General features: G+C 27.8%; 1 protein-coding gene across 6 annotated transcripts in view; it reads right to left on the bottom strand.

Moving 5' to 3' along the window:
• Nucleotides 1–14,879, bottom strand: part of LOC111630578 (apoptotic chromatin condensation inducer in the nucleus-like) — a 107,604-nt gene that overhangs the window by 44,152 nt on the left and 48,573 nt on the right. For all 6 annotated transcript variants that reach the window (XR_002757547.1, XR_002757548.1, XR_002757549.1 and 3 more), the window contains exon 4: nt 3,302–4,461. Coding sequence is in view for 2 of the 6 variants with exons in the window: in XM_023374692.1 (XP_023230460.1) it covers nt 3,302–4,461 (1,160 nt within the window). In the remaining 4 variants the exon portion in view is untranslated. The remainder of the gene's footprint in view (nt 1–3,301; nt 4,462–14,879) is intronic.

Genomic DNA, 14,879 nt, shown 5'->3' with positions numbered 1-14,879 from the left:
TTATTGAAAGACACACATTTTGATGAACTCATGATTTAAACACAATAAAAAAAAAAAAAATTGAATACAAATGATGTAATGAAAATAATTGCATGCATAAATAAGACAGCATGGAGTCAACTGCAAAACAAGTTGTACTACTGATCAAAACACCTGTGATTGCTGTTGCTAGTAGTCAGGTTGCCAAATGGGTGAATTTCTACTAAATTTACTGAAAACTGTAATTTGAACTAGATGAAAACTTGTCTATGATTTGGCAATAGTTCCAATAACACCTGAGAATCAAATGGACATGTCAAACTAGCAAATGGCTATATCTCTGAGATTAGATTGTTATTTCATATACAAGAAATCACATTTTCAAACTAAACCAGTCATTAAACAATTAATACTGCTAATTTTTAAAAATAGCAACTTAATTCATTAGTTCAATCTTTATTTTAATTATAATTTCAGAAATGTTGATATGACATAATGAAACATATTAGTATAACTTCCTGCGATTAACCAGTGTATATCCTATAAAAAATTGCTAAAAAAGAAAAACAGAAATATATATATATTTTTTTTATGTTACTCATATTGCTGAAGTAGCCATTGAAAACCTAAATCTAGCAGTCTATGCAGTTTAGATATATCAAACATTTTTTTTTTTCATTTTAGTTAGAAGTCCATTGTAGATATAATTTTAACACAAACGAAATGTGTAAAAACAATATTTGATATGGAACTGCCTAGACTGTATTATGTTTTAAAAATGAAACAGCCATTAAATGATAAATTTTTTATTGTTTCATTTGTTTTATTTATCAAAGGATATTATTATTTAAATCCATCATAGTATTTATTACTATATTAGCTAGAACAGTAAAAAAATTAAATTGGAAAAATTTTCAATGTCAATAATAACCAATGACATGAGTTTGAGAGTTGGTAACTTAGCTTGTATTTGCTATAGAGAACTAAGATAGGACAAAGTCAATAGTTGGCTTCTAAACAGTTCTTGAGTGTTGTTATAAATAATATATATAGTTAGGAGTATTAAGTACTGGGGTTGGATGTCACGCCAACAGTTATCTCAATCAAGCATTAATGCGGCCATAGCTCCCTTGATCAGACGGGCATTCTTACTACCATCGACACAACAACTTATCAATACCAAACTGGAAGCTGTCCGCACAGCGGTGTATGCGGCCGGATTTAGTGCCTCCAAATACATCCATGTTAAAAATAGAGTCATACAGTCTCTCTTCCCTGCCACCACATTGCGCAGACCAATGGATTGGACAACGCTCCGTCCCTCACTCCCATACTGTGGACGCTTCACGGCCCGGATCTGCCGGATCTTTAGGCAGAATGGCTTTCGTTTACCTATTGCCCCACGACCATGTCTGCGACGAATCTTATGTAATGATAGAGATGCTATTTCCACCCTGGAAAAATCTGGTGTATACTCCGTTCCCCTGCAGAATCCAATATCAGGACTATGCACCAATTATATAGGAGCGACTACCAGAATGCTGGCTGCCCGCATATCTGAACACCAACGTTCGGTGGCACTTGGCAATTGCGACACGGAACTTTCCAAATTGGTGATACAACAACATCACATAGCGCTTTGGAATCGGGTGGAAATACTCAAACGTTGTGATGAAGGGAGCTTGATATATATTTGGGAGGCCATCCTCACAAAACTGCTCTCCCCGTGCAACTCCCCTACCCTCGACTTACCGGACGTCTGGATTAATATATACAGGCGGTTAAAAAATCAACAATAATTTTACATTCTTTTCCCGCACCTCCTACATGACTCAAAGCGCATACGTGTCGGCCTCTTTATGTGCGTCTTTTTACGTGTTTTATGTATTTTAAATTATGTCCCATGCTTTAGTCTTTAATATTTAAATATTAATGTAAACTAGCACTTATGGATCTATTCTGTTCGGTTTCTATGCTGTCTATGTTAAGGCGCATGCGTGCCAAAAATTTTATACGTATTTACAAAGGGTTTTTAATTTTAATTTAAAATGTAAAATTTACTTGTTCTTAATAGCCACCCTAATTGGCTCTTATGTTATGCATGTTAAGGTGCATGCGCGCCAGTTTTTCGCATTTACAAAATAATTAATAGCCATTCCAATCGAAGTTTATTTGTTTTAAAACACATGCGTACCAATTTTAAATATTTTTAAATGTTTTTAATTCTAAAATTTAAATCTTATTTATAATAGTTATATTCAAAAAACGGCTAATATCGTTAATGTTTAAATATACATTAACTTGAACCATACTACCATACTACCTTACTATAATTTGAACCATACATTTAAGTATGGTTCAAATTCTCTGTTCGATTTTGAATTGCCTGAAGACGACGTGCATATTTACGTCGAAAGCGCTCGCAAGAATAAATTATTTTTAATAATATTTAACACCTCATAGTCTGAAGTTTTGATTGTTATATATATAGAGAAAATTACCTGAAACTTACCAGCTTTCAAGATACAAATTTAGATAGAAGTATCTAACAATATCAATTAAAGCATGGATTGACACAAAGTAAATAGGAGAATACTAAAAGTGAGTATTCATTTACATGTTTCAGGAAAAATTATGACGACAAACAAGCAATTACTTATTGTGACATCATCATAATGCCAGGCTGCAATTTTTCATCTATTTAATTTAAAATGTGTGCTCTCCACCTCAAATTATTACTGTAGTGTCTTGCCCTGTACATCACACTTTTTCTTTAAGAGTTGTGCCAGTCATCTATCTAGGGGAAAATTTTAAAATAGAAATAACATGACTTCCAGTTTGTATTGGAAATTCATATATAGTTTATCAGAGCCTCCTGCTCCTAAGGTCTTGTCTTTCATCTATCTAACTCCATTCTCAAGATTAAGGAAGGACAGACAGATGAATGGATGATAGTGGGAATTTATAGGTTTATAACTTTTTCAAACTGCAGTATGTCTATGGCATACAAAAGATTTTTCACATTTTCTAAAGATGCTCTTAATAAGTTTAGACAAAAGAAAAGCTGTTTGATGAATTCACAGTTACCAGTTAAAACTGACAGTAATGCACATTGCATAACCTGCATCTGCTTTCAAATCAACTTTTAAATACAGATAACATATGGTTATCTACATAAAATTGTGGAAAGTATTTTAAAAAATAATTCTGCTATAACATTATCAAGTTCATAGATTATATTGTTTCATTTCATTAAATTTTTAAATTAGTGTTTGAGGCTGTAATACTTTAAATCGACAAAATAAAAAATTTATTTACTTACTTCTGCTCTTTTGGACTTGACTTCCTATTATGCTCTTCATGTCGATTTTGATTGACTGATGAATCATATTTTTGCTCAAGCTTTCTATACCCTGGACTAGTACTCTGATAATTCCTATTTCCATAACTTCTATAATGTGAATCACTTCTATCTTCTCTGTTTTCATTTTTATTTTTACTTTTTCTTCCCCATCTTCGATTTGCTTCTTGACTATCAGAACTTTCACTACTATTTGAATGTTCTCTTCTCCTTTCTTTTCTAATATAATTATTTTCATCACTACTTTCAATATTGTGAGATTTACTTTTATCACTCTCAATTCTCCTCCTTTTCGATTTTGATTTCTCTGTGTTACTTTCACTACTATCACTACTTGAGCTTGAACTTCTTTTATTGTGCCCTTTTCTTTCTCTGCTTTTACGTTTATCATCTTCAGAACTGCTATCTGAAGATGAACTTCTTTTCTTTGGAGTTTTTCTCTTATAATTGCTATTAATATTTTTATTTTTATTGGTTTCCTTGGAATCTATTTCCATATCATCATCATTGTCATCATCTTTCATCTTTCCTTGAAACTCTGAATTTGGATTTGACTTAAGATTATCTTCATTATCTTTTCTTCCAGAACTATAATCATCATCCTTTTCTGAATTTTTATTAGTTTTATGTTCATTCCATTTTCTCTTCTGATCATCTTTAGTCATGTAAGTCTGATTATCAGCAACAGATTCTGCAGGTTTGGGCAATTCCTCCAGCTTTTTTCTTTTTAATTTAACTGGTTTGCTTTTCGTATGCTCTTTATCACTAATGGAAGAAGCTTCTTTAAGCTGTCCATAAGGTACTTGTTTATTGGCATAATCTAATGTTTCATTAATTACATTAGTTTTTTCATTGTCATAATTTATATCATTAGTATCAGGGTTTTCTTCTGAAGTCTCTGGTATACTAACTTTTTTAATATCTTTATCAAGAAAGGTTTCTGTAACATCATCACCTTGTGCCATTTCAACTTCTGGTATCTTATTATTTATGTGATCTTTCTCTGTATCAGGAACGTCAGAATATGTATTAGGTTTCTCTTCCTCTTGTTTTGTTTCTTCAACAGATATATCTTTTATTTGGCTTGTGTCCTCAGGAATACATGCAGAATTATTTTGATTCTGTAAAAGAAATATGATAATGTAAATTTTACAAAAATAAACAATTTAACACCAAAATGGTCTTAATTTAAATTACTAAATCTATTATTTACTATTAATAATTTTGTTAAAATATCTCACTATTATTAACAGCAAGATTTTAGACAACTTTATTAAAAGATTTTTTGTATATTTAATAACTATTGAATTAATTTATAACTATTAACATACAAACACATTTCACATATAAGGTGTAATCAAATAAAATGATCACGAGTGTCATAGCAACCACCCCCAGCAAGATATCAAATAGCCTGTTATATATATTTGATACTGGCAACAACTTTGAACAGGCATTGATAACAATCACAGACAGTTGTGTTACCATTCAGTAACTTTCTAGGACAAAAAAAAAAAAGGCATTTTGAAAAATTTGTCTGCTGGAGAACAACGTACAATAATACTTTTCCTAACCACTGAAACAATATGCTGATCAGCATTCAATGTAGACTAATTTTTATATATAATAAAGAACTGTCATGGAAAACAGTCCACCAAGTTGTAGGTGCAGTACCAGAAAGATTTGAAGCTTGGTGGAATGACACAATCTGATCAAGCAAACATCATGATCAATCCAAATTCACTGGCTAGGTGGATAGACTTGTGAAAGCAGATTGTTGTGTCACCTTACAATCTAAAGAATTTATACATTGTACCAGCCAAAAGATCACATAAGTGTAAAAGGTGTCTTTTAATATAGACTTGTTCCAGTTTTATTTTTCTTCTGCAAAAAAAATTTAAAACCTATTTTTATCTATAAATAGAACATATTAAAAAGATCAATTAGTCGATCAGTATGAATTTCTCAATATACATTATATTGTTTATTCATAGTTATACATTATAACAATATATTAACACATCTTGCACATTTTAATCAGTTCACTATTAATATGTATTTTCAAAGCACATTTGATTTAACGTACTTTCAACACTAACAGACCTTGATTTAACAGACTATTTAGTCTGTTAAATCAAGACTTCTGAAAAATTGACAAATTATATGAAACAGAACTAGCCAAAAAAGTAAAAAATACTATTAACAGAATACATTAAGGAGAATGGTACATTTGATTTACGAAGTACAGCAGAGTCTCACAAATTTAATTTAATGTGGACTGAGATGATGAGGAGTTACTGAAAATGATGAGTTTTACAACATAGCGATGATGCTACTTTAAATAGTGGAATTTTTGTGAAGATATTTTATATATTAACTATGTATCAGTAGTGATTATTTCTATTTTTAGTTAAATTTTAATTTAAAAAATTGTTGACTATTTAGTGACAACTTGTTGAGTTAGTGGCATTTTGCAGCGATATCATGGAAAAAAAATTATATTGTTTGTTAACACATGGAAATGATTATCATGAAGCGTTACCAGTGAAGAACAATTTATTTCACCTTAGTGTTAACTTAGAGATAAAAATTATAGTACATGTATTTATTTTTAAAATGATACGACAAGTTTTACAGAATGTTTAGTCATCAAGAGTCACATTTCCAAAACTCAACTGTAGTACAATACTCTTTTATGATAGAAGCTATTTTTTTTTTTTTTTTTTTTGGGCTATGGTGAAAACGATTTGTAAAATAAATTAAAAACATATCCTAGAAAATGGAAATTTACTTGGCATTTGCTATGATCTGTTTGTTTATATTTTTAATTATTTTTATTTTTTAAAATTAAAATAAGAAAATTAACTTCATTGTTTCTTGTAAAAAGTTTTTTTATGGATGAAAAATGTATGTGGTCAACTTTCAATTACTAGTACTAAAACACTTACAGAACCACCTTAAATAAAAACTCCAGTAAGTCACCACCTATAGAAAGACTAATGTTTTCAATACTAGATGGAGGATTGAAAACATTAGCCTTTTTATGGGTGATGACTTACTGGAGATTTTATTTAAGATTCTGAAGTGCTTTAGTACTATATACTTACATTCCAGTCTAAAGAATTGTGAGTAGAACTTTCAATTATCGTTCCAATTTTTTTCAAATCTTGATATTTATGCTTGAAATATGTATACAGTTTTTGCCCCCGGGCCAAATTGGAAAGAAAACTTTTTCCACAGGCCAAACCAAAGGTTGCCCTAAGATGATTTTGAGGTGGTACGAGATCTCATTGTGGTGTCACCCCGTAGAGACTGAATTGTAGATAGAGATTACAGATACATTTCTCACATTATCATGCTTTATCAACACTCTATACTGTACTTAAGAGATTTGTAATGGAGGGTTAACTCTAACAACCCTGCTTCTGATATGATGTCATCACTCAAATTTTTAAGATATTCATAAACTAATCTTAATTTTATTCTAAATTACGTTCCAATGTCCTCAAATTNCGGGTGAACTATTAATTTTGTCCGGGAATATCGTGCGCAACCTGTCGACCTTTTTTTTTTTTCTTTTTTTTTTTGGGCATCAGAAGTTTTCATTGAGCTATTTGAAAGACTGATCGCGGGCCACATAAATTCATTAGATGGGCCGGATCTGGCCCGCGGGCTGTATGTTGGCCATGCCTGATATAGAAAAATAATAAATTGCAACTTCAAAAACAAATTTAAAAAAATTTAAGATAGTAATATGCTTTAGTTAAGTAACATATTTCATTAAAATAGGTAGCTCATGCATTTGATGGTTATATCAAATACTGTAGAATTCACTTATTGTAATTATGAATGTTATCAGTCTTCTAACATTACATTCTAAAATTAACGTTTCAAGACATATAAATTTAAATAACCTAATATAAACTTTATTTATTGTAATCAGAATTTACTAATAGCTATCACTACATGCAAATAAATAGGCAAAAAACATTCTTTTCATACTATTTGCTGGAAAATGTGGCATGCAATCATTGTCAGTTTTAACCAATGCTCGAATATTAATTTTATTATTATTATTTGCATTTTAAATAGTTGGCATTTCTTATGTCAGTTATACCTAGAGTTGCTTGATTTCTGTGACTGAATTAAAGGACACTTAAAATGATTAATGCTACTGAACTTTGACTCATTTAACATCATTTAATTTAATTTTTTTAGTCAATGCCTAAATGTTCTGTTTATATTAAAGAGGTTGCGGCCGACGTTTTCATTGCGAAAACGTGTACGTTGGATGTTTGGCACCGCCTTCCTGTAAGCCTAGAAGTTTGATAATGTCATTTGATACATCAAGCATGATACCACTGACATTCCAAACGTCATTGTCAAACTTCTAGGCTTACAGGAAGGCGGTGCCGAACGTCCGACGTACACATTTTCGCAATGAAAATGTCAGCCGCAACTTCTCTATTGTTTAGATTTTGATTTAAAAATTATAATTTTCATACTGAGTATAAATATTTGCAAATTTTAGTTTAATTTAGAGTTTATAATATTTAATGTAAACCATAGCTTTCTACAGGGGAAAGATATAGATTTATACATAAGGATAGGAATATGCCTATACAGAAATCTATCATTGCCATTACAAAACACAGACATTGAAAATAAAGATAAAAAAAATTGTGCTGTTCTTCATTTGAGTAAAGAACAAGAACAGTTTAATAAAATAAAGGTCATCTGGCAACTGTAAGTATACACTGTATGTAAAGACAATACTGAAAAAATAGAAAGCAAACAATATTGGATGAATTACTTAGTAGTAATTAATTCATATTAATAACAATAATATTAATAAACACCAGGTTACGTAATTTTTTAATTGTTTTAACATGTTCTTTTAATGTCAGTCAACAGAACCAAAATTTACATATTAATTGCCGTCTTATTTACTTATCCTGTTAATGTTATTATTTAATTATTGTTATCAGTATTGGCAAGTCCAAGTGATTAAAATAAATGATTTTTATTGTATCTATAAGAGTTGATCAATTGAAACCTTTTCAAGCTCCTTTTTAGAATTTTGAATAACTTTAATTGAAAAATATGTTACAACTTATTAGCGTGTCATTTGTAAATGCAAATGGGAATGTTAGGTTTTAGAAAAAACATATATCACTTTCTAATTACTGATCTTTACACAAGAGAATCTGGCCTAAAGAGAAGCAACTTAGATCAAATTTGGATATTTAATTAATTAGATATTAACTTTAATATAGCTGAAAACAATCAAACAATTTAGACTTGATTTTGGTCCAAGACAATAAACAAATAATTACAAAACAATAAACTGGAATAGAAGAAGACATAAATGAAACTGAAAATGGTAGTTAATCATCTATCTCTAGCCAAACTGATTTGTATCTAATTAGTTATTAGCCTTAATATAGCATGACAGATAATCTGGCAGATTGTTTGGTTACAAAAATATCAGATAGTTGTTCATTATATATAGAGTTATTACTATGAAGAGTTCAGAAATAGTTAAATTATTTTGAAAAAATTTTGTTTTTGTTAGTATTACAAATGGTTCACTCAAATTCATAATATTATCTTACTAAAATAAGTAAGTAAGTAAGTAAGTAATCTTTATTGGCGTAGAAGGCTTTCGCCTGTTACAAGGGCGTTTTAATTTTGAATAAACGCATATTAACATCTCATATAGTAATTTTTTAACATTATTAATATTTTCTATTTATTAGTCTATATAACCACATTAAAAATTTGACATAATTATTATTTAATTAGTTTTTTAACATAGTTATATAATATATAAATCGTGTTAACATCAGCACTATCTAATGTCTTGTACATTTCCATCTCACTAGTACATTTCGCTAGCGTCCCAATCTGGAGTCTTTGCAGTTTATCCTTTTCGTCACAATTTTCACATAAAATATGAATTTTAGATAGATTTTTGGTGCAATTTGGACATTTTGATTGAGTGTAATCTATATATTTGTCATTTATGATCATTCCATATTTATTTAACCTAATCTGTATAAAAAACTTTTTAACGTTAAAAGCTATGTTTGTCAATATATAGTTGTTGTTTACTGGATAATTTAAAATTGTTGCATACCAGCTTGTCTTTTCTCGTTTTTGTATGTCTTCAATATCTTGGATAATAGAGTATTCCATAACTCTATGTACTATTTCTTTACTATAATGCTCTATATCATACGTACGATCCATAAACAGTTTAATAGAAAATCCATATTTATTTATTATCTTCGATAGCTGAATTATCCAACTTCGTCTTATGTCTATTTCTCTTGATTTCTGATATAGTACGAAGAGCAGTTTTGTTGTTATATCTTCAGCCTTAATAATTTTGATTAGAAACTTTAAATATCTTTTTATNTATTACATTTTTTTTTTTCTGGAAACATTTGAAAATTGCTGTTTATTAGCAGAAAATTAATGAAATCAATCACACAAAAAAGGATGATCACTGAGGCCATAAAACAAAAAATAAATAAAAAAATTTCATGAAAAAGACACTATCATAATTTGAAATGTGACTGTAATTTAAGATGTTCTAAACTCACATGCTAATAGAAGTTGAAAAATAAATTTCATTGTGCAGTGAATTAAAATTATACTATTTCATTATAAATTTTTTTCAGAATTTATATTTGACATAAATATTTCATATTCACTTTAGTCAATAAACTTAAACCATTAATAAATGTAAACTATTTCTTTTATTAGAAAAACTGTTATCAATTCATTCAATTAAAAATTTCCAATATAAATAAGCTGCTCAGGAAAACATAATGGTAAGGGCCACTGTCCAGGTGTAATCTTTTGGCTCTTTGTTCTAATTATATCATCATGAAATTAGATTGATTGTAAAACATTTTCAGTAAAAACTGATGTTGCAATAAAATTATTCACATGTATGGTTCAATCACAATTTTATTTTTGCTGTATTTTAAAACTTTCATTTTGGCATTTGCCATTTTGTTCCTCCAGCAGCTCAAATATATATGTTGCAGAATTATATAAATTTAAGGAAATAAACTAACTACAACTACTATAAATTTTTAACAACTATCTTGAAAAATATTTGAGATAACTAAAAATTTTCTAAAAAAGTTTCTTTGAAGCAATTTAAATATAATTAAATAATTCAAATAATTTAATTTGAATTCTTTGCATTAAAAACAAATTGACATTGAAATTACTAACAATTAGTAAATTATATTGACTTGTTTATAAATTAATTCTTTTATCAATAATTAGAATTTTTTATTGTTTTAAAAATTACTTATATTCAGATTCAATATATAGTTTATTGAAATCAAATTTACTTTGCAGAAATTAAAAATTTTCATTTAAACCAGATTTTCAACATACATAGTAAAGACACTCATTAGTTTCCACAAATTAACATTAAACAAATTTATGATATTGAATAAGAATTTGTTATAATATACAAATTTTCACTTGAAAACTTTCCGAATTATTACATTTAAAAAAAGGGGGGAGAAAACAACTAATTAAAATTTAGAACACATTCAAATTAGCAATAATTATAACATATTTAAATTAAAAATTTGAAAAAGTTCAAATTCTGGAATAAATATTTTCATTGAAACAAAGACCTACCTAGTTTTTAATTCTATTCATCTCACTTATGCCTGCCCAATTAAGTTAAAAAGTTTGTTAACCCATAGAAGTACTATTTATTCAGGTATAAGTTTTATTCTTCTGATTTATATTTTCATTACATTTTAATTAAGTATTCCATTTTTCATTTATTGGAATCTCCTATTTATTTACAATGGCCAGCCTTAATCTTTTTAAAGACCTGTTAAGACAAAGAAGGCATATGTTGCATTCAATTTTCTCCTCTTCTTTTTTTAATTTTTAATAACAATAAATAATTTATAATTTTCATTCCCATAACTAATATCATTCATATAACATTCATTCTTTTAAATGTATATTTTAAAAAATTGGAGTGAAAATCCTTTTTTATATTTTACTGTTACTGTGTTACTATTTAATAATACAATCTGTCTTTCCACGTCAAATAACTTTACTTATGAGATAAAATACACACACAAATATTACTCACTGACTTCTTATAAGTAATTTCTTTGTTCACTTTTTTAAAATAAAAAATTACATATGCTAACATTGTTTAAAATGACATTTTATTTAAATTTTATAAAAACTATATTAAGATTTTATTTAAATTTTATAGTTCTAAACAAAAAATCAAGTAATGATTTGATTGAAATGCATTAATGTGTAAACATATTTATAGTACTGCTGTAATTTAAGATTTCTAATAAACAATTGAATTACAATGAAACTATCAATGGTATGAAAAAGAAGAAAGTCAAGCAATGAATCAATATAAACATAAATCATCTAAAAGTAGAGAGAACTGTTGCTTCATTAATAGAAACTTTTCCTTTATTCAATAATTATTTCATTAGTAATTGCATCATTGCAATCAATATTTATTAAAAGGAATAATTTTCATATGATAAGAATATCATGTCTTTTGATTGTGTTTCATTTATAGCTTATCATGAATTGTTCATTCTAATCCTATTTGGCATCAATAAATGAAAAACATTTTGATTTAGTAATAAATAAAAGGCTACATAATAAAATATGTGACTTCATTTTTCAACAATCAAATTTTCAAAGAATTTATACTTGATTTAGAATCCATGATTATAAACACTTACTTAGTAATCAAAGAATAGCTAATTTAATTCTACATCTATCATGAGTATAATTTTAAAACTCAAATAGAATCAAACACATTTATTTTAGTGTTATATTATTTATCTTGTTACTTTTCATTAGATATTTACTCAAGTCCCATTATAATTTCAACAAAAATATAACTAACTGAAATATTTTAAACTTCTAATAAAATATAAATGTATCTTTCAACTATAAAACAGTTATACCAGTAAAATTACAAAGAAATATATACAGTAATATCTAAAATGTAAAGTTATTTCAAATATACTTAATATAAAAAACATAGTTTGTGCGAATAGTGAAGACTAAGTTTAACATAAAGCAAGCATTAGATGAGAATATCAATAATGAAAATAATGATTTACGTGTTTTTTTCTACTTGATAAAATAAATAAATAATTGAATTAAAATATAACTAGAATCTATGCCTAAATTGTAAATGATCAATGTTTACATTAAAAGGCCTAACAAACAAAAATACAACCAAGGCCTAATAAAAATTAAAAAGCCAGAATAAAAAAAGCAACAAAGTATTCAATTATGTTAAAATAAAAAAAAATTTATAGCTTAATCACTTTATATTTGGTCAAATTTATATATAATATTCTATTTTTAATGAATGAAGTTGGTAGCAGTCTCATCATTTCTAATTATTATTACTAATATAGTTTAAATTAACTGAGCATCGATCCTAAAATAATCCATCTTCAATCGTATATAAATCCATAATAAAAAAACGAATTAAAATATCACCAGCTCATTTTATTTCCATTTTTAATAAATAATCATACGAAATCGCTATTTAAATCAAATTCAATATCTAATAATAACGACAGCTTTTTTTAATATACATCAATTTCCTTTTCATTTATTCTCTCCAATTAATATATTGTATACATAGAAATCGAATTTTATCGAACTACTCTTACAATGGAAGTTAGTATTGACGACAATACGAACACACGGATTTTTTAACGATATCGAAATTTTATTTAATCGTTTCTCTTACCTGAACTAATCAATTAAATAACGCCTTATAAGCTATAGTATATCGAATTACGACCGACTTATATTTTAATACACGTGTTATTCGAAATCGACAAGATATCGTAGCAAAGCCAACATGTCGGAAGAGACACACGCCGACCACCAGCATCTGTGAACGTGCACCCTATAGGCGTCGCTAGCTGCTATTATATGTATGTGTGTTTATGTGCGTGTATTAAAAAATTATAAGTTTTTAAATTTTAATTTTTACGATTGGATTAATGTTATAAATCGTATTATTTAACATGCATTATTATTATTTAAAATAATAAAATTTAATCGACATTCCATGTCTAACGTCGCCACGACAGCTCAGCAAAAAAGTCACCAACACCTCCGCAGGCTAGACACGCCCCCCCATCTTACTAAAATAGCATTTTTAAAATGATGAAATGTTTTAAAATGAATGTATGGCAATTGGTATATTATACTAGAAATTACATCTGACCCCTTTTGGAAGTTTGATCATATGATGCTCTCTTCATTTTGATGCATTTTTATAACACATCTTTACATAACTAATTAGAATATTTCTTAAAATAAAAAACATATAAAATTAATATTAAATAAAAATTTTAAAAAGTCAGGAATGGAATTCTAAGTTTTAAAAACTACTACAGCTATCAATAAAAGAAGTCTACATTAATTGTTGTAGGAAAAATGATCACAATTACATGGTCTGATTTTAAATGATTTAAAGTATATTATGATGCAAAAGAATAATAAGTCTTATTACACAAGTAAAAATTAAAATTAATACACTGTATATCATGGGCATAGAACCATATGCATCCAAAGATACAACTTGAGAAGAGGGAGGCAATTAGCATAGGATCATACATCATAATGAGAGAATAAAAAGGTAAATGGGCCCTTAGAAGCAGATGTGAAAGAGGACAACCCTGCTTCTGATATGATGTCATCACTCAAATTTTTAAGATATTCATAAACTAATCTTAATTTTATTCTAAATTACGTTCCAATGTCCTCAAATTATCATCTGAAATTATAAAAATTTTAATGTTATTAGGTGGCTTCACCCACTTGTTAAAAATTTTTTTTGACGATTCATCAGTTTCCTATGAAGTCATTTTTATTTTTATTTTTTTCCTTTTGTGACAGAAAGGCATGTCAAGATGATTTTAAGCTAAATATTTTATTTAGAGAGAAAATATAATTTTTAAAATTAATATAATGTGGTTAAATATATAAATGGGGGAAAAATCACTTTATTGTAAAGTTCTTAAAATTTTGAATATTTATTAATAAATTATTTTATAATAGTTTTTTCAAATAAATTTATTTCTCATTTGAAAGAATAAATTTGTGTAATTGATGAAATCCACCATTTTGTCTGTCACGTACAGTACGTACACACTATATGGCCTTTTTGCTTGGGCTTTTCCAATGTGCCCAATTGTAATATCAGAAGAGTATGCATCACTTTTAGACATGAGTGTGAGTTATTTTACTTTTCCAGCTGTTATGTATACATAACAAAGGAAAGTATGGGAGTTGTGTCAAATTTGATTCTCCCAAGTTTTCTGCAAATCTCCATGTTTTGAGACCTGAATAAATAAATAAAATTCATGGATGTGTATGTGTGTTTGCTTAATATCTCACGATAGGGTAAAGATTAAGTAATGAAATTTGGCATGGTGGCTTGTATATGAGGGGCATTGATGTTATTAAATTTTGGTGG

This window comes from Centruroides sculpturatus, unplaced genomic scaffold, assembly GCF_000671375.1.
Source record: "Centruroides sculpturatus isolate CEXI.00-Female unplaced genomic scaffold, Cexi_2.0 scaffold607, whole genome shotgun sequence".
Taxonomy (NCBI): domain Eukaryota; kingdom Metazoa; phylum Arthropoda; class Arachnida; order Scorpiones; family Buthidae; genus Centruroides; species Centruroides sculpturatus.
The sequence above is the reverse complement of the archived record's forward strand: the minus strand, read 5'-3'. Positions and strand labels throughout refer to the sequence as shown.